Genomic DNA, 27,620 nt, shown 5'->3' on the forward strand with positions numbered 1-27,620 from the left:
ACATAATGGGAAGGTACTCTAAAAACAGAAGGGTGTGAATAAGAAACATGAGGAAAGGAGACAAGAAGTGCTCCCTGCAGCCAGAGTGGATGCTTGAAAATCCTGCTCATTTGCATACCGTAGCAGACGAAGGAAGGGAGGAGTGAGTGAACTCACAAAGTGAAAATGTTAAAAAATCCATAAAGGAGAAGTAAAGGTCTTATATATGTTTAGTGAAAGGTGTTACTGTAAAGTACAGGAAGCTTCAAAAGCTGTTTATAGGATTCTGCTGTTCATTTTTTATTGCTCCACTGCCTGTAGTGGGAGGCCACTCTTGCTGTTTCACTCTGTAGTTGGATCTACAAAGAAATCAACAGTTTCTTCCCAATACCACAGGAGGAGATACTTTTTCATTGTTTATTTACCAAACGAATCCTATAAAAATCATCATTTGTGTAAGGTAATTTGCAATATTCCTGATGTTTTCTGAATAACAGAATAATTGGTATGAAACTTACTTACCGGGGTCTCTCCTACCCATTCCTGTGCAAAACTAAGACAGGAACTCTTCCTATGGAAGTGCCTCACAAAGCTGCAGTGTTTGGGGCTGGAAACACTTACAGAAGAAATCGAGAGAAGCTAAATTTCCAGGGTCCCAAGTTCTTGGAATACCATTAAACGTTTGTGGGGGCTATAGAAGGGCTGCACTTGGCCTAGTTAAACTGGTAGAAAACATTATATTGCTTGTACAATGTAAGGGTCTATGAAATAATTTTTGTATATTTTATACTTTATAAAAATCTAAATTTTTTCTCATTGTTATTTTTTTGAAAGCAAGCCAGATAGCACTTTTTATTTGCCCTGCAAATGAAGAGACAAGGCCTGCCATCCTTTAAATTTAAGCAGCATTTTAGGGACTGCTTTCTAATTGCAGATAAAGAGCAGTCATGTGTCTTTGTTAATTTTTAAAGATGCTGTGTGAATCCATGGATTTAGACTTAATTTTGGCCATAACCCAAGAGGTGGTCAAAAACCTAAGACTAAACTACTAAAGGTGAATTTTTTAATTAATGAGTGTGGTGGTGTTTGGGCTTGGTTTGCCCATGCATTGCTGGCAGGATGGGCAGTGATTGTGGCTGAAGACAAGTAGCTGTGCATCACCTTTGTCCTCCACCAGGGTCTTCTATTGTCACCACTGTTTCTTTACTCTTGAATAACAGTAAACAGCATTCTGGTAGCAGTTAAACAAGCTTTCAAAATATAAAGCAAGAAGTAGATGAGGTACATTACCCATAAGGCATTATTATAAGAATTACTTGAAAAAAATCAAATGCAGCAAATCAAATGCAGCAGCAATTCTCTGCAAAATGACAATGACATCAGTCTTCTGTTGTTTGTTTTTGCCATTGCTGCAGGGAAGATAACCCACATGTTAACAGTAACATGCAAAATTGTCATACAGAGAGACATTTATGTTCCATGTGCTTTACAAGTGTTCTTAATCACAATATCTACTGCACAAATGAACAAAGAGAGGAAGAGCAAATAAACAGAACATCCATGCTCTTTGGGTACAATCTTGGGCATTCCTTATTGGAGCTGGAAGCTAAATATATGCCCATTTGTTGACATTGCTTTTTAGCTGGGGACTACGTAGAGGAATTTACAACAACTACTTTTAATTAGTTTTTCACATTGCAAGGGGTTGATCATTCTTGTATCCTGCACTTACAAAAAGGTGGGAAGTCGCAGGCTCCCCATGCCTTGGCTGGAATGGCTCCAGTGTGAGGAGGCCAGCTGAAGGTGGTCCCCAGGCTATGCTAACAGCCGGGCAACAGCTGTGAAGAAAATGTGTAGCTATAACAGAGGCACAGGTACCCATTTCTGTGACATTTATTTCAACAGATACTGAACCTCCAAGAATCCAGTGCCCAAGCGTGAAGGAGAAAACTGCAGAGCCCAACAAACTGACAGCCAGAGTGTTCTGGGACACCCCGGAGGGACGGGACACGGCTGATGGGATTCTGACAGAGTAGGTGCAAACCTGTAGATGTTTTCATTTTCTCCTCTTCATTTCTGGAATCCTTGGTTAGCAATTCAGCTGATGAGGGTGGCCAGGTACCCTTTTCCCCTTAATTCCTTCTAGATCCTTATTTCTAGCTGTTGCATGTCACTGGCCTGTAAAGAATTGCATGTTTCACTGAAAAAGTTGACAACTTGGAGGTGAATCATTCAGGAACTGGCTTCTATGTGAAGGGTAGCAGACTATTGTGGTTATTTTAGAGCTGATGGAATAAACAACAATAGAGTTTTGATTGCACCTGTGAAATTTTCAGAGCTTCTTTCTGGGTCCCATAGGCAACAAATTTTCTTGCTGGAAGTTACCTTGTATACATAGCAATGAAAAGAGAATAGTGTATTGGAGGTAGCAGCAGAGGCAATTTTAACTGTCTTAAAAAAAAACCAAGGGGAATTGTATCACAAACCAATATCTGCAGTAATTCCTGAAGTAGTGATGTCCCAGCATTCTGCAGTTACCCTTAAAGTAATGCTTCTCATTTTAAATTTTGGTAGCTTTAAACATTGGATTTAAACTTAACAATATTTTCAAAATTTCCTTGTCGATTTTTATGGTTTCACAGTCACATTTTCCAGAAAAGCAAGGTGTACTTGTGATGTTACTTCTGTCTTTGATTTTCCCATCTTTATCATGCAGGATTTATGTCTATCTATCTAGATTGTTCTAACAATAAGAGTATAGAAAAACTTACTCTTTCAGTCAGCAAGTTACATCTTGAATGGTGTATTAGTGGACTGGTTAAGCTTAAAAGCTCAAAGTTGTAAACTTAAAGGTGTTTAAAGTTTATGTGAATACAAAAAAGCTCTTGAAAGACTCAATGACGTTGCCTTTTTATTGCTATTATTTTAATAACATCAGAAGTATTAATTGCACCATTAAAAACAATGTTGCAGGTGAAGTCTGATATAATAATTTTATGGCAATTAGTAGCATTAAAAAAAAGTCAGCCTCATAAAATAAAAACCTTTAAAAGTGTCAGAATAAAGGAATTCCAAAGTCTTTTTGATGAAGTAATTGATGTCTGGCAGGCAAAAGACATGGGGAATATCCCTCGTAGGCTTTGTCATATGAGTGATTGTTCCCGGCCCAGAAGAGGCTAGCTGTTGAATCTGTTGAAGCTTTTCTATAAATCACATCTATATTTTTATACAATCTTGCTAAGCTGTGATGTCTTATACAGTATGTACTGCTTTCCTTAAGGGCACTGGGTCCTGTGGTCGTGTAGGTAGGTAAGCTTTTCTGTTACGTGGAGCACTGCTCAGCCTCACTGTTATCCTATACTGAGGATACATTTAATGCCTCTGAATTCTCCTGCCACGTTTGCAGGGTAGGAACGAGTTCCAGATGAAAAAGTTGCTGTGGATCACCAAACCCTTCTGCTGTGACAATAAGTCTCACTTTCGATTTCATTACTGTACATATGAAAAGTCACAAGAGACAATTGTACAAGCAGTACAGAGGGTGCATCCCCATTTTAAGAGGCTGGAACTTTTCTTACACTCTGCTGGCTCTGAGTTATGAAGGGGCCCTGACAGTGGATTATTCACAATGTGAGATGAGAGAGGATCAATCTTGATTTTTCCTTATGTAAGGTAAAGGAAGCTCAAGTTCTTTTGAGCATAACGTGACACTTGGCAACACTATGGATTGTCTTATAGGAAGTGAGCAGGCCCTGCCACCTCAGCCTCCCTTATCTCAGCAGGGTGAGACTCGTTATCTGACTCCAGGGAGGGGGGAGTTGGTATCAGTCACTGGTCATTGCTACCCATCTTCTTCCTTTGCTTACTTTCAGTCTCAAGTCAGACAATCTTAGCATGCCACAAACATCACTCTTCAGGCTTTTACAGCATTGTCTGTAGGAAAATAGTAGTGAATTTATGAACATCTGTCCTGGTTTATCTCTTTTTTCAGTGTTATTTTGAAAGGCCTGCCACCAGGGTCACATTTCCCAGAAGGAGATCACAAAATACAATACACTGTGTATGACAGAGCTGAAAACAAAGGCACTTGCAAGTTTCTTGTTAAAGTCAGAGGTAAGAATGATGTTTTACCTTTTAAATACAGTCACTGATTTTCATCTGGCTTAGCAGGCAATTTGAGAGATGTCCTCATTTCTATATTTGCCTGCATATGTACATGTATATAGACTGTATACTGTTGCTAAAAGGGAGAATGCCGTCTCTCTCAAGGTCCTGGGGCCCAGAGCTGCAGCAGGGTGGGTGGCTGGCACTCCACACATCAGAAAAGAGCTTCACTGATTGTTCCTGCCTCCAGCTCCACACTCCTTCCCTCCTGCTGGCTCCTCCCTGATACTTACCTTGTGAGCCGCTGAAACAAGTATGCAAAGGGTGTTTTTTTAGCTGTTACTCAGATCCGTCAAGCAGGGCTGCCCTTTCATCAGTCCAGATCTTGAAATCTGGAATTGAATATACAGAGATGAAACCTGTAGGTCTCACCTTCATCTGTCTTTGTGCTCTATTACCTTTTGCACCATGACATCACAATCACATACATACACCTATATCATCTTAGTTTACATATGAGGAGTTTTTTTGTTTGTTCATTTGGGGTTCTTAAGTTCATGGCTCTAATAATAAAGAAAGCAAACAGAAAAAAGTCCTCTATATTGGTATTCCACTGGCTGTGCTACCTTAGTAACAAACAAGGTCACTCATGCCTTGTCTTGTCTCTTTTTTTGTTGTTGTTTTTTTCCCTTGTTCATAAAGTCAGGCGCTGTGTGAAATTAAATGCCCCAGATAATGGCTACATCAAGTGTTCAGGTGATGGAAATAACTATGGTGCTACATGTGAGTTCTCCTGCACTGGTGGCTATGAGCTGCAAGGAAGCCCAGCTAGAGTGTGCCAGTACAACTTGGGGTGGTCAGGAGTGGAGCCAACCTGTGCACGTAAGTGAGTATTTCACCACTTTAGCAGAAGGGCTGCCAGAGCAGTGTTTGCCATGGCCATCAGAATTTTGGAAATGGGTGTGGGGTGGAATACAGCTGCAAACTTTAATGCCCTAGAGGTAAGAAACTTAACATCTTTGTCTCCTCTGCCAACTTGCAGTTACAGCTGAAGCCTTTGCCACCTTCGTTTGTTCTTTCCTAGGATGATGATGATACCTCACAACTGATAGTGTGTTTTGGCTCAAAGGGCCCTACAAAACTCATTCTGGAGTCAATCCGTTTTGCAAGCCAGAACAACTATGATAAAATTGTTGGCTTCAATGAGGCCAATATTTCACACCTATCTTCTTTATTCCTTGTTCTTGTGCTTCTGCTTTCTGACAGTTTGAGCTTTTAGCAAGAGATCTGTTTACAGTATCCTCTATAACTTTTGTTTTAAATGTAATTCTAGCCATGAATATTAATGTGAATGTGAGGACTGCAGCTGCACTTCTGGATCAATTTTATGAGAAGCGGAGACTGCTAATTATTTCAACTCCTACTGCAGCCAACTTTTTCTACAGGATGCAGCTGGGAATGCTGCAGGTAAAAAACATATCTTGTGCGGGTGGGGTGCAACTGTTTTCTTTCTTTAAAGACAGACACAAGAGGTCAAGCTCCACTGTTTGATATAAATCCCCAAACTTCAGCTGTTATATTGCAGCCACTGGAGGATCTGGCTGAAGCAGTAGTGGTTCTGGATTAATCCTTTTTGCATGGGGTCGAGTTGAAATATGTCCCCGGTCTCTAATTCAGCTTCATTCTGGATTGTGCTGCCTCTAATTTACCAGTCACTGAATCCCAGGCAGTTCTGATTCTCTTGCATCCTCTTAAAATTAATTTAGTATTAATCATTCCCTAACTCACCTCCTAAAGAAGCTGAAAAAAACCCAAACCATCCAGCACTTTAGTGGTTGTAGTTCATGCAAACCAGGCTTACTGACTTCGTAAATACAGTCCAAGGAAGTGCAAATAGCTTCAGAAATAACAAGTGCACTACGAAACAAGGGACTGGAGACTCAGCATAGAAATAATCTAGAGTGCTGGAGATAGAACTAGGGTATTTTGTTAAAAACAACAACAACAAACAGCTAAAACCAAAAAACTCTAGTAATTGTCATTCTTATGTGTTGTGAATGTGATGCCCTTGTTGGGTTCTTGATAGACTTCGGGATTTATCTCAGAAGTGTATCTGTGTCCTCAGGGAAAGGTGCTAGTCCTGTATTCATTTACAGAGCAAATGCTTCTATCTTGTTTCTTTTCTCACAACTGTAACAAAATTCAGTATAAATAGTCAGTGGGATACAAATATGATGATGTTTTTAACTGCTGGCTTAATTTCAGTTGTATTAAAAAAAAGTAAAGTTTTCTTTCCCCCCTTAGATTAACTTGGCAAGAAAATTCAATATATTGATCAAAATGAAATAGTTTAAAGTACCAAATCTAATGGCTATCGTGCTTCTCCCACTGTTGGACAGTCGTCGAACAAGTTGGCACGAAAGAAAACTTTCTGCAGTTGCCTTCTGTGTCACATACCTTGCTTTGATTGCCAAATTAGATGAGTGGCACAGTGCTTCACGCCCTGGTGTCTTTTCATGTCACTACAAAAACAAGTTTATATTTCTCTTCGGTGGTTTCTATGTGTTGTTTTTCTTAGGGCAGTTAAAAATCTGTCATTTAACATCCCCTGGAGTCATGAGGCTCTTGGTTCTTCACAGTGACAATTTGAGACTTTTCCAAGTGCGCTGTTATTTCAGTTTAAGCCATCTCACTAACACAAGACACCCAGACTCTTCATGAACACTTGTTGCACACACCCCGTGCTCTCACTGATAACTAACACACTTCTTTATTCTTTTAACCCTTCCAGCCAGCACAGTGTGGTTTTGACCTCCGACATGTTACTGTAGTTGAATTGGTTGGCATCTTCCCAGCGCAGATTGGAAGAATAGGTGTAAAGCTGCTGCCCCCATCACTTGCCCTACAACTCAGGTAAAATAAGCTCTTCCTACTGTTGTGTTTGCACCTTAGCACATTTGATGTCTTTATTGCTTTTGATACCCTGCATCTTACTCTCCATATTCTACTGAACATACATAACTAGACACTGAAAGGTAGATGTTGATGAGTAAGTTTTAGGATTAAATTACACTCTAGTTGTGCAAGAGCTACTGAAAATTAATGGACATTTAGTATTCAGGAAGTTAAGAGCATAAACTTCAGCTTGTTTCACATTTAATTGGGTCATAGCTTGTTTCACATTTAAATGGGCTGAAGTCTATGCTACTCTTTCAAGTGCCACGTCTTCCTTGACCCTTTGCTCAAACTGAATTTCTGAGTTAGTGTGAACTCCCTGTGTCTCTTTAATCCCATTGTAGGTCTATATTTTGAGGTGCTGCCACTGAAAAAACACTTCAAGTATGTGTGTATTTTTGTTGGAGTTGGTGTGATGCAGTCATGACAGGCCACAGTCCCTCTGCAAGGACAGCCTTGAAGCAGCTGCCAGTGCAGCCCCAGCAGCAGTGACAACTTGTCTTCTCTGCAGCACTGCTGGTGGCTGTGGCCAAGCCAGCAGGGGAAGTAGCGGTTGCTCTTTGAAGTCCCACATGTAGAAATGATACGGGCAGTATTTCAAAGGAGAAATTACCTCAGCCTGCCCAGGCTGACTACAACATTCAGCAGTTTTGCTGTTGAGTTGGGTTTTTTTGAGTTGGTTTTAGACTGGCAGGGGGTTGGATTTAACTAGAAGAGGAGGCCTCAAGCGCCAGCATTTCCTCGCAACAGGAAAACCGCAAGAGCCAAAAGTGAAGGCCTGGTTGGCAGAGCAAGTAGTAGTTACTTAGGGAAAAGTCTAGAAGCATTTCAGGCAACATCTTTTGTGATTTGCCTGTGGAAGTGGAGCAAGTTTTAATTTGGGAAAATAAAAAATGCTGACAAGTCAGAAAGGGTTTTTTGGATTGCAAAAAATAAAAACGTGTTTTCTATAAAGTAAAAAGCATAGAGAGCTTATCTTTTATTCAAAAAAGCAAAAGTACTTTTGCTAAATTGAAATTATTTTCTTATGGCTATGCAGAAAAGAATAAGCTCTGGTGACACCTCATTCCCTGCCCCCTGCAACCTTTAATGGAGCTATGTTTTGGAAACTGCTATAGTATAACGTTCCCTCCACTCAGTGAAAATTCGTTTTCCCTTTGATTTTTTTTTTTTATTCTGTTGTTACTGCAGTGTGTAATCTATGGCATTCCAGTTCTGTAAGGTGCTTAAATCAAAATGAAATGCTCCCTTAAGCATCTTGAATAAAGATGCTGTTCAGAATTGGCACTTAGTAAACTAAAGAGCACAGGTACCCTGGTTAAAATTTGGAAACCTCAGAAGGGTAGCATTTGGATTTGTGGAAGTTAAGCATTTTTCTTAGGTGAGAAGAGGCATAAGAGGAGTGTAGTTTCCTGTCACCATAGCTTGGCTTCAAACTTTATTTTAGTTTGAATTCAATAGCAAAGTTCTTTACTTGCAACAAGAAGACACCTAGAGCACTCAAACTTGCTAGAAGACTGAGTAGGGTCTATTTTGATGCTTTACAACTTACTGAAATACTCCACAAACCCTCTTCTTCATGGCAGCTTTCCTGTCCTGACACCATTCTGCCATGGCTGCCTGAATTTATCTTCCCCACACCAATGATCTTGACTTTCTGCATGTCTAAGGATCTTCTAGTTCATTCCTCCCTCAAACAAAAGATTAAAAGAGCACCAAGGGTATATACTTTTGTTACTCTCATGCCTCCAGAGACACTCAAATGATGCCTTTTACCACTTGGAAGGAAAGAACTCTGCCATGATGAGCAGTGGCTTTTGTTCTCCTAAGTTGGAGCTACCAACAGGTTGATGGTTATTATTTTATTATTTATTAGGTTATTATTAGGAAGTGATGAAAACTGACTCAAATTATATCCTCCTTTTTCCTCATGGTGGTTTTATACCATGTGGCAGCCTAGAAAGGGAATAGTATGCCTTTACATCTAGCTCCATTGCAATGGTTTTCTTTAGGCAATACATATAGTACTTTTTTTCTCTTACATTTTTTTTCCTCATGTGACAGGAATAGGTGATGGTATGTGCTATACTGACAGTCAGAGGTCTGAGAAAAAAACAGAGCTGAATGTGGTTACCTTGGCCCTTCCCTAGTGGAGATGTGCACCCTGCAGCACACGCAGACACAAGCTGTCTCTCCAACTCCTTTTTCTTACAGCTGGAACAAAGCAGACCCTGTATAGTCCCCTCTGACCAAGCCCACCTCCCTCCGCTTAGACCCAGCAGGCTGCTGCTGCCATTTATTAGTTTTCAGAGCCCAGGCAGTAAATGGCAGGCTTTAATGAGTTCCTTATTTTGCAGGCTGCTGCTGAGGATCCCCCATTACAATTTCAACATTGTGGTGATGGACAAGCATGGAATGGACAAGGAACGCTATCCTTTCCCAGCAACACCAGCTGAGCTCTTTGCACTTATTGACAATTTTCCCTTGAGAAAAGAAGAGATGAAACTGCAAGCAGAAATTGGCCAGTCATGTCCCTAATTTTTTTTTTTTAATCCACATAATTCTCCCCTTGGTGCTACACAAAGCATGGCTTTTTTTAATCACTGATGTACAGATTTTTTTGTGTGTACTGTTAAGTATGTCTGACTGTGTAGCTACTCTGCATAGAAGTATGCATGATGCTTTTTTGTACTTTCAGCCATCTTTAGATAAAAGTGTATGTAGGATTACTACCCAAGGGAATTTCTTGTACAGACAGTGAAGAAGTGAGGCATGTCTCTGGGAGTTTATTTTGAATTTTTTCATTCAGTGTAAAATTTGGGTTCTTTCTTAACTGTTTATAAGTCTTTTTATTAATAAAATATTGTTTTGCAAACAGATAGTTGTCTAAAATTCCTCTTGGAGTTAAAAGTTGTTCAGATTAATTTGAAAGTTGGACCAAAATACCTCCCTGCAAATGATTATAACAGACATTAGCCTCAGATTTAAAGTGCTCTAGCAACCCAGCAGTGTCTTGCAGTTCCACTAATAATACGGTCGATCGCAGACACAAAGCATAACCCAAAGGCAACACAAATACCTGTTTTCAGCAGCAGCAAGGAGAAAATAACTGATAGAAGTATGGAAGTCATTGCCAGAAGGAATATGATATAGGACCAGCAAGCAGTGTGGTAGATGGGCAGTAGTCACTAAAAGCCACATACCGGAATGCTTGATAGAAAAAAAATGCTCTTACCTGGTACGCTCCTGGGTTTTCATGTCCAATGGACTTGGAGTAACAGATTTCTTTCCCCTCTTTATGATGGAGACAGACCAGGCTGTTGGTTTGGTGGCAGGGAAGCATCACCCCCAGGGAAACTTTGTAAAGGATTTGTCATTTCCAGAGCTGTGAAAATACTGGTTTGCAAGTCATCTCTTACAAATTAACAAAAAAGTTCTTTGCTCAGTAAAAACTGTTAGGAGGGAATACAAAAAAGGAAAAAGATTTTTACGGTTTTATTCTAGCCCACAATCTTGCCAATCTGCTGCAAGGAATTTAAGTCATGCATGAAGAAAGTAAGCACAGGAGTGAAAACTGAGTTATAGCTTTGGTCACCTGCTTACAGGAGCTGATACATAATTTGACATGCCTGAAAAGCAGCACTCCCGTGTCTGCTCTTTATTGTTGCCACTCAGAGCACAGCCCTGTTTTAACAGTAAAACGCTTGTTTGTCTTCAACTAAAAGGTAGATTATTTAATTTTACACTCTGGTGTCAGCAGAGAAACAGTTTATCAGCATCCTGAAAGCAAGCCTTACCAAAGAATTGAGGAGGTTGATCCTGCAAGTGAATTAATGAGGGAATGAATGTGAAGAGAAAGAAGTCATCCCTGGCACTAGCTTATAAAAGCTACTTTGTGGACTGAAGTGTGACAGCACCAAGGGGTGGGGGATGTGGTGGAAGGTTATTATAAGGCTTATACTAAACACCCAAGAGTAGGCACAAAAGCATGGCACAAGCCCTGATCATGACTGCCTGTAGTGCTGCTGCCAAAAGCAAGGAAGATCTGGATACACTGTGAACTCTGCAAGTGGTAGTGCCAAGTTTGCAAGGATGAGCAACTGGAGAGCAAGGAAGCCCTGACTGAGCTCTCCAATTAGGAATAAGATGCAAGGACAGGATTGGTGACAGAACATTTTTGTTCCAGACATGGCCAAAGCAAAAAAGTCAGTCCTGGACCCACTGCAGAGGAGCAAGGAGGATAAGAGCCAGCATACTGATGGACACAGCTGAATCCTAACTTGCCTTTTCTCTGCTGCCTGCCCAACACTGCTGGTTAGGAAAAGAAGAGATGGCTGCACACACCAAGTTGCTTTATGCCTTAAGTGTCTCAAGTGGAACAGAGCCAGCCTGAGCACACATCCATACATAAACTGCCTTGGATACAGTTCTCTGGCTTAGGTGCTTCAACGTGCATGTGCTTATAGCATGAATTGCACAGGTGGACAGTTGGGGTTTCTTCCGCCCTCACTTTCCTCATTCAAAAACCACAACTGATTTCCAATTATTTTAAATTTAAATTTACTGGGTCTGATTTTGCCACAGTATTGCTGCAATGCCAATCTGCAGCTGCTCCATTTTGATTTAGGAACAGAATCAGTGCATCCAGCCATCTTTCATGACTGGCTGAACAGGAGTGGGGCTTTACAATTGCTACAATCAGGAAAGTGATTGCAATCACTAACTAGGCTGTTACAGGAAATTAATTAAGTGGAAGAGAGTGCATGAGTGATTGGATTACTAGTTATAGTTCTACTCAGAACATCTATTAAAATCTTGTGATTAAGGAAAGCTGTTCTTGATTAGTAATACAAAGTTTCTGGCATTTTCTCTTGTACATTTTTGTGGGGAGGAACAAAACTGAAAAACATCATGTGCCATCTCTCTTGGAGTCAAATCAGCCTGCGTGTACAGTATGCAGGGATGTGGCAGATTGGCCTTTTGGGAAAGGAGTGTTTGAATAAGGACTTAGTATTTCTGGCTTTAGCCTGGCATTTATTTATTCTAATAAACTCCAAATATTCAAATATATGCCAATAATTCATCCTGTAGACTTTTGGTCCCAGAAAAACAACACTGTGTTAACAAGCGGCAGTATCTACACTAGTGCATTTTTTTTTTTATTTTAATTTTAACAGAAAATCCAGCTCACTCAAAAACATGCAGGGTGGAGTCTTTGTTGTACCACCAACATTGCTCTTCTTGCCATAGCTCTAATCCTGCCACTGTTGTCAAAATGCAAACCCTGTTTCAAACATGAATTTTAGTTGGGAGGATTAAAGGCTGTTTCCAAGAAGCAAGGCCTGCCCTGAGTCTTGTCATTTTTTTTCCCATCTCCAGGCCACTCGTTGCAAGAGATGTGACAGAGCACTGGTGTGGATACAGCCATGGGCTGGAGTTTCTTACATCAAGGCGGAGCTACAGTTTTGAATATGAACCAAAAGACTTCAATCATTTTATACCAGAAAAGAATTAATGTTTCTGTCATTTACATCTTTTTCAAACAAAACAACTGGGCAGAAACTGTGAAGCAGCACTTTCTCATTAGCACAAAACAATTTTGTAAATGGCCTGATTTTCCTCAGATCCTTCCCAAGAATTCACATAATTTGATGAGAACAACCCCTGCCATCACACACCTCCTCTGTGCCTGCAGAGGAGAGGCAACATTAGAAGTTGCATGTCTCAGTTCTTAAAGTTCAAACCATCCCCTCTGGGACAGAAAGTGTTATGTTTTAATGAAAACACCATGACCCTTACAACTCAGAGCTGCAGCTCTACAACAAATTACTACACTATGCAGCTTCGTTACAGCTCAGTACTTACTCAAGAGCATGAGTCAGACTGTCTAACATAATTAATGAAAGCACAAAGGCTAAAAAGTAACCTCAAGTACATTTGAACACTCTTACAATCACCACCCACTTTTTAAATTGAGGTGGTGAAATAATGAAGCTTAGGCTGGGCAATCTTGGCACTAGATTACTTCCAGCCACTCACCTCAGTCTCTGTCAGTGCTGTACATCCCTAGGGAAAAGGGAGAAAGTGCTTCACACCATCAGGAGATGGCACAGCTCCTCTTGGCCATGAAGCTGTTGCCCGTTTCTCTCTCCCTGTCTGTGGCTGGCAGACATTTTGTGGCAGCTCAGGGAAGGGAAGAGTGAGAAAGCACTTGCAGATACTGGAAGGCAGGCAGCAGCAAGGCTGGCTGGGCTGGAGGAGCCAGGGAGGACCTCAGCAGTTGCGGATAGCGCATGCATTTCTCTGGCTTCTTTCAAATGGTGCTCCAGCTGCCACATGCTCTGTGAAACACAAGGGAAACAGATGGGAAAGCCTGTGTCCATGCAGAAGATGCTAGTGCAGATCTAGTTACTGCCATTTCTCTCATTGCCACCCATGCATCCAGAAAGTAACTAAGACCTGAATTTCAGTTGTTAGGTTGGCCCATACTTCACATTTACAAGGAGAACTTGGCATCTATCATCTCAAAGAGAAGGGGAGGAGAGATTGTGGTACAATTGCACTGAAGTTAGAGAGGTGTCTTCCAGATCGCCAAGCAACCGTGTAAGTACAGGCCCAAAGGCAGGTACAAGGAGCAGAGAAAGGGCAGGAGGACTCTTCCCCACTCGCAAGTGCCTTCCAGTTTGTGTGTTCGACCTCCCACCCCCACGAAGGCCACAACCAGCATGGAGACAAGCTAGACAGGAGTGGTGTGATGGCAAAAGAGGTAGGTACCTGTGTCCATGCCAAACCAAAAGACCAGTGAAGCCCGTTGAGGTGGTCTCCTCTTCACGTGGGTGCAGGAACCCAATGCACTGAGCCAGACTTTCAGACTACTGCAAAGTGAGCAGAGACAAGCACAGGCCTTGAACCCAGAAACATTATTTGCCTCCTTGTTTCTCAGACAATCAGGAAGAGACAGTAAGACACAAAAAACCTGAGAAAATGGAAAAACCAAGAGAAGATAGTGGAATCATAGAATGGTTAGGTCAGAAGGGACCCAAAAAACTCGTCTAGTCCCAACCCCCCGCTGCATGGGCAGGGACAGCTCCCACTACACCAGGTTGCTCAAAGCCCCATCCAGCCTGGCCCCAACTTCTCTGGGCAACCTCTGTAAGCGTCTCACCATTCTCATAAGGAAGAATTTCTTCCTAATGTCTAACCTAAATCTCCCCTCTTCCAGCTTAAAGCCATTAACCTTCATCCTTTCACTACATGCCCTAGTAAAAAGTCCCTCCCCAGCTTTCCTGTAGGCCCCTTCAGATACTGGAAGGCTATTCTACAGTGTCCCTAGAGCCTTCTCTTCCCCAGGCTGCACAGCCACAACTCTCTCAGCCTGTCTTTGTAAGAGAGGTGCTTCAGCCCCCTGATCGTCTTTTGTGGCCCTCCTCTGGGTTTGCTCCAAGAGCTCCATGTCCTTCTTATGTTGGGGACTACAGAACTGGACACAGAACTCCAGGTGGGGTCTCATGAGATCAGAGCAGAGGATCACCTCCCTTGACCTGATGGCCATCCTTCTTTTGATGCAGCCCAGGACACAGTTGGCTTTCTGGGCTGCAAGCACACATTGCCAGCTCATGCTCAGTTTCTCATTAACCAACACCTCCAAGTTCTTCTCAAGGCTGTCCTAAATCCATTTTTCAACCAACCTGTATTGTGCTATGGGATTGATCTGACCTTGCACATGGCCTTGCTGAACTTCATGTGATTGGCACAGGCCCACCTCTCAAGCCTGTCAAGGTCTCTCTGGATGGCATCCCTTCCCTCCAGTGTGTTGACCTTACCACTCATCAAGGTGACACTGGCAAACTTGCTGAGGGTGCACTTGGTCCCACTGTCCATGTTGCCAACAAAGATGTTGAACAACCCCAGTTCCAATACAGACCCATGAGGAGCACCACTCATCACTGATCTCCACTTGGACATCAAGCTGTTGACAGCAACTCTTTGAGTGCAATCATCCAGCTAGTTCCTTATCCACCGAGTGGTTCATCCGTCAAGTCCACATCTCTCCAACTTAGAGACAAGTATAGTGTGAGGGACAGTGGCAAATGTTTTGTTCAAGTCTAGGTAGATGGTATCAGTTGCTTTTCCCTTATGCAGGAGAGCCTTCAGTTCTGAGAGGTAAGTTGAAGTGAACATGTCTTAGCTGAAATTATAAATTGAGTTGTTTGTTTGTTGTTTTTTTTTTCTTCAAAAAACCTCATTAAGACCACTAGTTACAGAAAGCTGCATTTTGAACATACCTGGATTTTCAGGTGGGCAGGACCTTGAACGTGGGAAGAGGTAGGATATTCAGAGATGGAGAAGAGAACCTGCTGAACGTGCAGGGTTAAGGCACATGTAAAATAATTCTCTAGAGAGGGGAAAGAGAACACTGCTTTTCCCTTATTCTTAGAATTGCATATTTAAAAGAAAATAGAGTTAATGCTTATGAAATAAAACTTAGCTTTAAAACACTCAAAGTGTAGATATTAAGACAAAAAAAAAAACAGCAGAGAAAGACTGTCAGTGGAGTCCTGCCTTGGACAGCATGCCTGTCCTCTTGGGTTACTGATCACGTAAGTGATGTCTTTAACTCAATAAGATAACATGGGGCATTCCTGGGAGACGCTTCCAGTTTGCTGTAACGCATTTTAGGAGAGACAAGGACACAGCAACGTTTCAGTCTTTTAATTTAAAAGATAGGACAGTAATCTTGACAACAGCTGCAAATATATTACCAGCCACCTTTGTCCACAAAACTGAACATACAGTGCACAGCACAAAAATGCTCTGGGCAGGAAACATTTTGCTTTATCTAAATTAGTGCAGAACTTCACATACTGCAGTGCCATTTACTGCTGCTAATGTTCACATCCAGTATAATAATTACACAAATAGCCAGCAATGGATTTTAACCAGAACAAAGGCAGAACGAAGGACATGTGACATTCTCTCATTGCTGCTACAAATAACGACACTTGGCTTTAGGCAAACCTCAACAATTAGTTCGATAGTCAAAAACATACACCAGGCTCTCAGGAGCAGTAGCACACAGCCATATAGATGCTATTGCCACAAGGTAGAATTATTCAAATAACCCATCTAAATAAAGAGCCAAGTTACAGCAAATGTGAGTTTCAAAAGCAACCTAAAAAACACCTAAAAAGTAAGTTGAGATTAACTTTTCAGTGCCAGTGTCAATATACACGGTATAATTAACACTGCATTACCACCGTTTATAAACAGCATTTGCAAACATGAAATCACCAGGCAGGAAAGTCATGGGACACAGTGCTAAGGTTCTGCTAGTGTGCTCCTGCTGAGGGATGGTAAAAGACATTACTGCAAATTAGTAAGTCTGCATCCGATTTTGGATTCATCACTCATTCTTACCACCATTTCTGTAGGGTTCTCAAATGTTATTTCTCTGTGTAAAAATAAATAAATAACAAACTTTTTAAGAAATAACTATTAAAAAAAGGGGGTTTACAAAGTGCATGGACCAGCTCTCAGAGATGGTTATTTCTGTCATTGTTGCAAAGTGCTGAAAATCAATACTGTATGTTAGCAAAGTAGATTTTCAGTTTTTACCTTGTGTGGATAAAAATAAGTGGGGCACTTAACTGCTGCATGCTGCCTCCTTCCGGATACTGGAGGTTAATGTTCAGGTGAACTGCTCTGGTGGGGGTTGTGGAACTGAAGGGAAGAAAGATCCTTGCAAAGATTTAGATACAGCCCTTCCTATCTTGTGTAAATCCACAAACTAGACAGTTGTAGGACTCTCAGCTCTTTTTCAAAGGTGTAGGAGAACCAAACAGCCCTTCTCTGACTCTACAGGGCAAACTTTACGTGCTTGAAGCCTCACAATATGCAGAGCCCTCAAGAAGCCTAAAATTATGCCAGACTAAATGCAACCCTCCTGTTCCCTCTCCTTATCAATTAGCAATATTTGATAGATGCTCTGCTGTTAGACTTCAGTTGGTGCTTTGCAGAATACAACCTAAAGTAATTGCAGAGCCTAGCCAGACAGGAAAAGAAAATTAAGAATTAATGCATAAAAATGCTTCTTTTGTGCTATGTTAGCATAATTGGCGTTGGAAGAGGCAAAGGAAGAATAAGCTTCCAGTCTGATGCACCATGACCAAAACCTAGTATCCGAGTGCCTTTTCTTTTAAATCATCTGCTAAAGCATCCATCTGGGAAAGAAAGATCAAACTGTGGCACCTGAAAGGCAATCCAGGAAGGCAATGGCACTGGGATTAGCACAGGAACATTGCAGTAGTGCCCCTTTGAGTCTTTGCAGCTTTCCTTCCACCCTTGCTCAAATGTAGCATAATGGCAGTGAAGATGAGGAGGCCATTTCAAACCTAGTTTAGACAGCTTTTGTCATCTAAACATGCAAGGAAAAATATCAACATGTAGAAGACTGAAGTTCCCAAAGAGCTGACAAACTGAGCAGAGATACTTCTGGAGAACTGGTCTGGATGCCAAAGTCTGATGGCAGGGCATGGAGACCCCTCAGAATCAGATCTTTGTATGGATACTAGCAACAACCATACTGTCTAAAGATGTGTTTTCTGTTGCCGTTTAACATTTCACAGTGAAAGCTGCACTTCTATTCTTCTTCAATAGGTCTAAACTTTTGAAATCTAATGACAAGGGAGAAAGAGATAGTGATGAAAGCCCTGCAGTTACCTTGCTAGAAAAATACGTTTCAGAGTTAAATGCATTGTGTAACACACTTTCAAAAAACACCGTAGAGAAGATTTCTTCTCCATTGAGGCATCTTCAGTTATTCAGACCTGTGGGGATGAATACTTCAAAACCATCAGCTCTGCTGTGCCTAACTACTCAGGGCAGGAGTTTATGAATCAATGTAAAAATTGTGGGTATTTTCTACTAAAAATTAGCCTTGAGTAAACCATTCATGTACCTTCAGTACCATAAAGATACATGCAAAAGGAAAGCTTTAGCCTAATTCCTGGATTTCTGGCTTTTTGTTCAGCCTGGTATCACACAGTATGTGACAATGCACAATTATAGGCAATTAATTCAAATATCCGGGAAACAAGAAATCACATCTGCAGTTAATCATCTTGTGCTTTTTCCAAACCAGAAATAATTTTGTAAAGGAAGAGCACAAAGATATGAGAGATATCATTAAATATGACATTTTCCACAAATCAAACACTTCCTACTAATATGCCAACAACATCATAGAACAGCAAAGCATTGCAAATTGCTCTAGTGTTTATATGATGCTCATCAACCGTCAGAAGCTCATTTGAGGCAGAGTGTGATACCTATTACATGCTACCCTAGTGCAGAATTGTCACTGCTAACCTAGGAGGTAATTTCACTGTATTAATCCAAATCCTATCAATGGCAAACACCACCACCTTGGTCAAAATTACTTCCCAGGTGAAATTGTTCCTTTCATATGTTGAACTGCAGTTGACACCTACAGTCTATTCATTGCCTGGTCTGTAATTTCAGGTACAGGCATGGACTGAAGCTTTGGCCCCTTGGAAGGAAAAAGTAGAACTTAAAGCCTGTGTATGAGCTGGGTGGCATTTCCTGATGAGTCTATTCATCACAAATTCTACCACAGGACAACATGGACAGAAGCTGAAGTGGTAAAGCATGGACTTTTTCCTTTCAAAACAAGACTTGATTCAGCCAAAAGGGTAATGCTTAGAAGGAGAGAAAACACTGTTCAAAAATTACAAAAAACTCCTGTACTCCATGTGAAAGTAAAAAAGGTTTAGTTCAATTCTAAAACATTTTAAGCTTTTCACTCTGGCAAGAAAAAAGGGTTTCCATTTTGAGGTCCAACTTGGAGGCATTTTTCTTTCTTTTCCCAGTCTAACCATCAACAGGAAACAAAATCAAAACATCCAACTGCCCAATGTTCCTTTACAACTCTAGCTGGAATTTTACCCTGAAGAACTATTTTCCTTCAGATATAAGCTTTATCTCTTTGAATCAAGTTCAAGAAAATGAAAAATATCAAGCTTCTGCCTCCATGCCAATATAATATTATTATTCCCAAATGCATGCAGGTTTGCAGTACAAACAGCTAAGACAGAGCAATTCTGTTAAAAAGAGTGATAGTTCAGGTAGCAAAATTTAGGATAGTTTCAGTTTGGGGGATGCTGATACAAAATAAATAAATAAATCCAATAATTAAATAAATTATTATCTTGTACTTAAAGTGTAATATTATCTTACTACAATAAGAAAAAGGTTATAAAATATATGTCTTTGATAGTTGTGCTCTAATGTATTAGCTCGCAGCATCTGTGGCATAAGAGGAAAAGCCAGCTCAAACTAGACTAGTCTTGCTTCACTGCCCAATTTGAACAGGACTGAAGAAGAAAATGAAAAAGAGATACAGAAGGAAAATAAAGTTTTCTTGAGCAACTACTGGCTTTTGGTTTCTAAACTGAGATTCTCTAAGGGAAGTTTATTTTCAAAGATGAATTGGTAATTTCCGAAACTTGTGGGTCTCAAAAACTGGGCAAGCACTGCCTCCAGTGACTTTTTAAAGTAATACCAGAATTTTAAAAGAAATATATTAGTAATATTCATAATGAAACAAATTGTTTTATTAAAACTAAGATACCATTTTTAACAAAAACATTTTTTAATCCAATAATATTAGGATTTTAAAAGCCTGCTTGTAAACTTGCCCAGTTTCAAGCCACTCAAACCACAACCAGTATAAAAAAATCTTGGGGGGAGCAGGGAGGGAGGAAAGAAAGAAAAAAGGAATGGGCATTAAATTTTAAGGTTTTGGATTCAACTCCAAATACATGTACATAATTGTACACTAGGACAGCTACAGATGACAAAATTTCCAGCTGTAGCTGCTTAGTTATCAGTTTGTATTCTGTTGTTCAATCTAGATTTCTTGCAGTTTCTGAATTGTGAAGAACACCACCTGTATCTGTCCAAGAAGTTAGATATTATGTTCTTTATTCTTTATACTGGTGTTCTGATGATACATTCTTTGAAAGTTTGTTTTTTTTTCCAGTAGTCTTTTTCTAGTAGTTTACGTAAGAATTGTTTCCATATATCCCAGTTTGTTTCCTTAGTACTAATACTATACAGCTTCCAAAAATAAAACATTTGGGGTACAAAATAAAAAAGATAAGAATAGCTATAGATTAATTTACCAGTTCAAATTGGAAACTATTCTAATTCTGGATACTCAGAAGAAATATTGTTGACTGAGTTTACTGATCTTCCTTTGTCTTATATGCTGAGCAATCACATGACATGCAATTACATGATTATCCAGTCTTGCAAGGAGACATGTACTGTCCTTGAAAAAAAATCACAATCCTATCTCATTATGGTAGGAGTAGCCCACAACACACATTCAAAACAGCACTCTCTTCACTTATAATCTGTGTAAATCCCCAAAGGATGTATGATCAAAGTAGGTGTAAAATTGCTTTAGGAAAACAAATAGCAAAATTACTGTTGAACAACAGTCATGGTTCATGAGGTTAATGATTGAACTGGCCAAAACTGACTCTTACTATTAAATCCACTGGTAACTCACAGGGGGATGTTTAGGAGAAAATAAAGTCCTACTCTGGTGACTAATTAACATGCATGGCACGTCAGAATGGGATCCCTGCCCATTCAGAGAAAATTCCACAGTTGTACAAATCATTTTGGCATGTGTTTAAATCACATCACTTCACTATTGGATCTGTGTCTTAGCTAATGATGCCCAAACTCAGCACACGTCTCATCTCAGCGACTGGTCGGATGGGATCAGGCATGTGAACACATTCCCTGTGCTCAACTGGAAGATACTGGCTAGAGCTGTTGACTGAATGAAAAACACAGGAACACTACGTAGTTCTGGAAACTAGGGATTTGTTGCAATTTATTTTCATTAGAGGCTCTTTGATTATTTCCAACCAAGTCTGCCATTTATACAGTGCATTAAAATAACCCAGAGAATGCCAGAACACTGGCACCATACATCAGCTCACCTGCTGCCAGTTTCTAGTGGGAGACACAGGGCATTGGCCTTCCTTTGGCGAGCTACTTGGTCCCAAGCCTGCCATCCTGCCCACTGCACAGCCCAACAAGCAAACATGAAGAAGAAGCATTGTTATCCTTCAGAACGTTATGGCTTCTTTTCTTTCAACTACCAAAACACAGACTCCTTCTGAATCTGCTTGTACTGTATCATTCCTGTCTTCTAGGCCATCTTGGACCCAGAAGGAGATATGTAAACCAGACATTACTTAATAAATTACTCACTAGAGAATTTGCTCTCTCCATGCACCCCACAGGCAGAGGTGTCCATTAGTCACCAGAAGGGACAGAGAAAGCCAATCCGATCTCTGTACAAGGTCAAATTCTCAGTGGCTTCAGGAGAAATATAACCCGTACAAGAAGCCTGGTTTAAAACTGTGTGTGTGAAAGTGCAGAATGCTTTAAAATCTCACTCAGAGTCTTACTATCCAAGGCAAAGAGCACAACTCTTCCCCATATGGGTAAAGTGACAAGAGCTTGAACACCAGTGAAGTCAGGAGTACCTATGGTACCCCTCAGAAAAGTCTTTCAGAGTCTGCGTTTTCCCATGCTGGATCTCAGCATTAGTATTCCCTCCACAGGAGCTCCTGGACTGTCAATCATCTTCTGCCAGAGATGCTGTTCTTCCCCTTGAGAGTCCATCCAGTCAACCTCCTTGCCATTACTGACACCTGGCAATTATAAAAGCAGGAGGCATTTTGCCATATTAGTAAGCAGTTACTTAATCATGGAATTGCTGGAGTTGGAAGGAACCTCTAGAGATCCTCCTGTCCAACTCTCCCACTGAAGTAGGATAACCTAGAGCACTTTACACAGGACTGTATCCAGGCAGGTTTTTAGTATCTCCAGAGATGGAGACTCCACAACCTCCCTGGGCAGCCTGTTCCAGTGCTCTGTCACCCTCACTGCAAAGAAGTTTTCCCTCATATTTAAAAGGAACTTCCTATGTTCCAACTTGTACCCATTGCCCTTGTTATATCCTCCCTCATTCGCTCCAACAGTGTACAAGAAAGATGACAAGCACTTTACACTACCACCTGTACGGGGAGTCATGCAGAAAACAGGTAGCTCCTGGAGAGCACAACTTTGTCATTGCACTCCTTTGTGGCCCATGAACAGAGGTACCTAAACCTCCCCACTCTGCATTTATCCTTACTGAGGAGGAATGGATTCACATCTCTTCCAGATCACACCATCATCAGCAGAAAGGCTACTGCTGGACAAAAGTAATCCTCTCCTCCTCACCAGGATGCTAAGAAATGCTTCCAAGTATTCCCAGCTCTTCTAGACTGTGCAGAAACACAACTTGGCACCAAATTTTTGTGTCTCACTCAACGGAGGAAAGAGCTACATCATTTACAGGTTGCATGTTGCCTTCCCTTTTAAATTTCCCTAAGTTCCCATATGCTTTCCATCTACTCAGCAACATTTCTGCCCTTTATATACATGAATCACATGGGGCAAGGAAGAAGGAGAGCAGAATAAGAAAAGCAATGATGAGTCAGATGGAACCTTACCATTTCCAGTGCTCAGACGAACACCTCCCAAAAAAATATTACTGGAGAGTGACTCCTTGTCCCACACAGTCAGCTCTAAGCAGACGTTATGTATATCCCTTGAACTCAAGCCACTGAAAGCAAAGGTATGATTCCACTGGGGGTTCACACTCTTTTTTATTATAGGCGTTTTGTGTTTTGTAGCTTTGCTGTCATCTGGGAGCAGGTATCTGGGAAATACAGAAAAGGAAAATTGAATATGTAGATGGGTCATCACATAATATTCACAAAGACTTAAAACATGTAGAGACTTGACCGGGATGAGGATCCCATCTCCCCACTGTTATTAAATTAAGCATCTCTCTGAAGTGTATTTTGCGTTTGTGCTCCTTTTGTTCTTACATTTACAATGTCAGAATGTTTTCACAGTTACAGTAGCAGAAATTTGAATTACATCTCCTTGCTTCAAGTCTTGGGTTTTAAGCACAAACTTTTTATTTCAGTGAGGTTCAAACTAGACAATAATAAAAATGCTGGCTAAAAGGGGCCCAGGGAGTCTCCTTGCCCAGTTCCCTTCTCAAAGCAAGACAGAAAGTCCTCCAGAAACAAATGAAAATTACTGATAAGGAAGGAAGTTCAGTAGCATTAATTTGAGTTGCCTGAAGTCCTACTGAGTGCAGAAACGCAAATGCTGTAAAGTCTGACTCTTCACATTTTACTTTTAGAGGGTAATTCCCTTAGTGAAACTAAAAGAACTGAATAATCTAGTGGAAAATCAGGTCTCTACAATTTTTCAGAGTCTGGACCTTCACCTCCTTCAGGAAAGTTGATGGAATAATTATGTGGTTGCCCATAAATACTAAAGGGTCAGACATACGAACAAATTACATCACTTAGACCTCGATCAGGATTCCTGTGCAGGTTTTTACTTGACAATAAACATGAACTAGTTCACTACAGTAGGCTAACTGTGGGCTAACTAGGCGAAATAGCCTCAAATTAACAGCGCAGATTAGACCACTGCAGCACCTCAACTGCCTCATGGCAACTTGATTATGCATTTGGCCATGACACATGACAGACCAATAGTCCAAGGAAAATGGACCACTGCTCCACAGCACAGAATAATCCATGTCAGCAACAGCAGACACCACTGACTAAGGATAGTCTGGAGAATCCTTGGCAACACATTGCTACTGCTAAGGTAAATAGGCTTTGACAACACTTTCTCCCTGAAGTCTCTTGCAAGCTCCAAGTGGGAACAAGTCATAGTGGGATCAGACAGTCCATTTTCAGTAAAAGCAAATGACTTCACATGTATCAGGAAAAGAGGGATGGCATGGGAGAACAAATACACAGGAAGAATAGCTCAAACTCTTTTCTACATTAAGCGAGTGAACTTAGTGATAGCTTGAAGCTCACTACAAGATGGAGATAAATTCTCAGCTACACCGAGGAATTAAAGCCAGGATGTTTTCTATGGTTGCCATTTAGTAACAATACTCAAACCATTACAAATGTCCTAGAGCATATCTAAAAATCAGCAATTCCAAAAGCTAGCAGTGAGGGCAAAAACTGGCAGAGAAAAATATTATAAGTGATAATTATTTCCTAACTATAACAATCTCAATCACACGGCTTATATAAATGAGAAATACATTATAACAAGGCATGCAGGATTATGTTCATTTTATTCAAACACAGTATATCCTAAATGTAGCATTTTCTGTATAGTTTGGATTTCAACTGTCCAACACAAAGTGCTTCTTATCTAATAAAAAGGTGCATGTATGTCATACTATGTGTATTTTTTTATGTACCCATATGCATACAGGAACATAAGTGACACAAACCTTAAATTTTTCAAAACTATGCATTGTTAAGATCAAACCTGAAATTCATCAGAGGAGAATTTTTAAGCACCTTCCACCAAAGAACATTAAGAGTTAACAAGACACAATTAGAGTTAAGACACTACATTTGAAGTCAGTGACAGACTTACTGGAAACCCTCAGGGTTTAAATGTGCTCCCTGACACTGTACTACATGCAAAATGCTTTCCAATTAAGCACTAGAAGAAAACCCAACATATTTATAGTACAAGAGAGAAAAATCTTTTCTCATTTAGCAGATTTACTTCAATCAAAACAGAATTTTCTCACACCCATTATGAATTTTCTCTTTCTGCATGTTTTGGTTCACAACCATCTCAGCTTGATGGAACATGTCAGCTTTTTATAGGTGCTATTTGCAGTTTTACAAGGAATCCAAACAGACTTCTATCTTCCTGAAAAGAAGTTTCTTATTCAGGATGTAATCTGGCTAAGCTTCTTAGTAAAAAATACATGTACTGTTTCAGTTTCCTGAAAATGTAAATGTCACCATCAGATCAAGTATCATCGCCAGTGTGAGAGCCCTAATTTACAATTTCTTACCTCCAGGAGTGATGAATATTACACCTGCCTCTCTCTGCTGACTCAGTGGAGGTGTTCTCTTTTACCAAAAGTTATACTCTATAACATCATACACATTAGCACACTGGATCTTTATGTATGAACAATTCTATTTCTTGGCTGGGTGGTATTCAAATACAATTGTATTTAACTAATGGAACAAATGGTACCTCTCTGCCCTTATTCCACAACATCCTTCTCTTCAGCATACCATTTCAAGGTGCCAGTTGCTTTTGAGGACTGACACTCCATACCAACACGTACACAGATACAGCCAAAATACGATTCAGTGCAGTCATTAAAAAAAAAAAGAAATGAGGAAAAAAACCACAGACCCTTTCACAAAAGTGTCAGATGTGCCTCCTGATTTCACTGCTGTTAAATTCTTTGCTTCTTTGATGAGGACTTCTAGTATACCTCCAGATGGCATGTGAGAGCTTCCCTTTTTTCCTTTTTTGAAGCTCTTCTTTCCTATGCATAGAACAGAGTAGCAACATCATCATCAGAATTTATATATGTATACTTCAAGACTGATGTGGAAATGTAAATTGTCTTGGCTAGATTTTTTAAAAAGTAATTTACTGCAATGACATTAAAGTATTCCTTGTGAGGAGATTCTGATTTTCTAGGGCTAGAGAAACTAACAATTATCTTTTAAGAGAGAAAACCTTGGAATTAACTGCTAGCAGAGGGAATGTCATCTGCAAAAAAAAAAAAACAACAAACCCAAACCAAACCAAACACACCAAAGAAAGAAGTCTATTAAATATAGTAATCAAATCCTAATGCTAAAAAGCACTACTTCACTAAGATAGTGATTTGCCCATGTCTGGTACATCCGTGTACACTCAGGCGCTACCCAGTGATTGCTTTCACAGATGAATACTGTTCTTCATGCTGCTAAACATGCAAAGAGTTAGTAAATATTTTCCCCTGTTCATTGATGAAGAAATGGCTTACACTAAAGAATTCAAAGAACACTTTCCAGAACTGTATTCCAGTAATACAGTAAAACTGAACAGAGCTAATGCAGTGTGAAAAAAGTGTGAAAATGAGGAGATAGGTAAGCATCAGGAAAATTAAGCATGAAGAACTAGATCTATCACTTTCATCAGCTATACACTGTAGAGAACTAGCTGAACAAAGAACCCACAAATTATGATGCAAATAATTTATTTCTACATGGCTGCCCTTGATCATATTACCTTATGTCTGAATTTTTTTTTAATTAGTCATGCATCAACACTTGGCTGCACACTCCTCTTCCCTCCTCTCTCCCTAAATTCAATGTAAGAGAAGAGGAACGAGCAGGAGAAACATACTCAGTTCAAAATTTTCACAGATAGAGACAAGTGCCATATTTAAGTATGACTTTACTTCACTAATACTGTTATTCCACTCTAGGTGAGTATTTTTAATACTCAGAGGAATGTTACCATGCACTGCCATTAATGTTTGATTTTATACCTTGGAACTGCCCGAGGGGAAGCATTAGGTTTCTGTCTGGGGGAATGTAACGTAAAACAACTGTCAATTCTCCTTTATACTGAAGCCCAACGTCTGCCACAACCTCCACCTGAAAAAACAAACAAACAAGCAAACAAAAAAAAATCCTGTAGTCCAGCTAGGGTTAATCACTAACTTTCTCCTTTTGATTTTAAATTTGTTGTACCAATATAGTGTCTGAAACATTTTTAAACATATCAAGACATACCAGCCCGCTTTCAGATTTATCTGGATTCCAGACTGAAAGCAATCACATTTTTTAAAACTTTGTGAGCTAGGGAGTGCGAGCTCTCAGAAGATTAAAGCCATGTGGCATTAGGCACTGCTCAGTGAACATTCAGAAGAGAGAGATATCCATCATGCATTAAGTGAAGCAAACAAACAGAAAAAACCCTCAAATTTATTTCTGGACATAAAAACTGTAGCTAATTTAAGCTGACATTCAGCCCTTATTTCTCTCAGTCAGGATTTTTAAAGGTAGCTGGTTTAATGTATTTTAGAGGAGTCACTGCTGAGTCACTCTTGGAATAAAGCTGTGGGGAACAAAGGCAAGGGGAGACAGCAGAATGCAGCCCAATACATGAAAACTTCTTGAAAGCTCTTAATCCCAGTTTCTTTTTTCTTTTCTACACAGCTACTATTTCTGCATCTTTTTGCTTTAGAAATATTTGAATCCTGCCCAGAAATAATGCATTTAGTGCTCTTCAGAGCATCCTTGTTAAAAGGACGTTAGGCTTTCACTGACACATGCTGAACTTCCATTCACATTGTAAGAAGATGGAAACAACATTTTAAGAACCATAGATGCAACACAGAGAGAACACGTTATGCCATTTCAAACTGATATCTAGAAAAATATGGTGCAGTGAAGAAAGAAGTCTTGTACATTCTCATTAGAGACCAAATTTATGAAAAACTCAGGTATATGGGCATTTCTGCACTGACTCTGAGAAAACAGCCCTGTCTTCACCAGTGTCTGATGTCATTTGCTACAAAAGAAAACCTGTAGTAAATGGCTGTGGAATAATTTAAACAATATGTA

The 27,620-nt window shown here is 40.2% G+C and overlaps 2 protein-coding genes across 2 annotated transcripts in view; one reads left to right on the forward strand and one right to left on the reverse strand.

Annotated features, from left to right (window-relative positions):
* The window catches only part of SRPX (sushi repeat containing protein X-linked), a 45,263-nt gene extending 35,348 nt beyond the window's left edge, over positions 1–9,915 (forward strand). The window contains exons 5-10 of the mRNA XM_051609127.1: positions 1,885–2,011; positions 3,971–4,092; positions 4,786–4,965; positions 5,417–5,550; positions 6,875–6,996; positions 9,396–9,915. Coding sequence (XP_051465087.1) covers positions 1,885–2,011; positions 3,971–4,092; positions 4,786–4,965; positions 5,417–5,550; positions 6,875–6,996; positions 9,396–9,576 — 866 coding nt within the window. The 3' untranslated portion in view covers positions 9,577–9,915. The remainder of the gene's footprint in view (positions 1–1,884; positions 2,012–3,970; positions 4,093–4,785; positions 4,966–5,416; positions 5,551–6,874; positions 6,997–9,395) is intronic.
* Positions 9,916–20,641: 10,726 nt separating this feature from the next.
* The window catches only part of SYTL5 (synaptotagmin like 5), a 92,793-nt gene continuing 85,814 nt past the window's right edge, over positions 20,642–27,620 (reverse strand). Inside the window, exons 14-17 of the mRNA XM_051609126.1 lie at positions 26,540–26,648; positions 25,408–25,543; positions 22,641–22,849; positions 20,642–21,794 (exon numbers count right to left, since the gene is read on the reverse strand). Coding sequence (XP_051465086.1) covers positions 21,652–21,794; positions 22,641–22,849; positions 25,408–25,543; positions 26,540–26,648 — 597 coding nt within the window. The 3' untranslated portion in view covers positions 20,642–21,651. The remainder of the gene's footprint in view (positions 21,795–22,640; positions 22,850–25,407; positions 25,544–26,539; positions 26,649–27,620) is intronic.

The sequence above is a fragment of the Apus apus genome, chromosome 1 (genome assembly GCF_020740795.1).
Source record: "Apus apus isolate bApuApu2 chromosome 1, bApuApu2.pri.cur, whole genome shotgun sequence".
NCBI classification, from domain to species: domain Eukaryota; kingdom Metazoa; phylum Chordata; class Aves; order Apodiformes; family Apodidae; genus Apus; species Apus apus.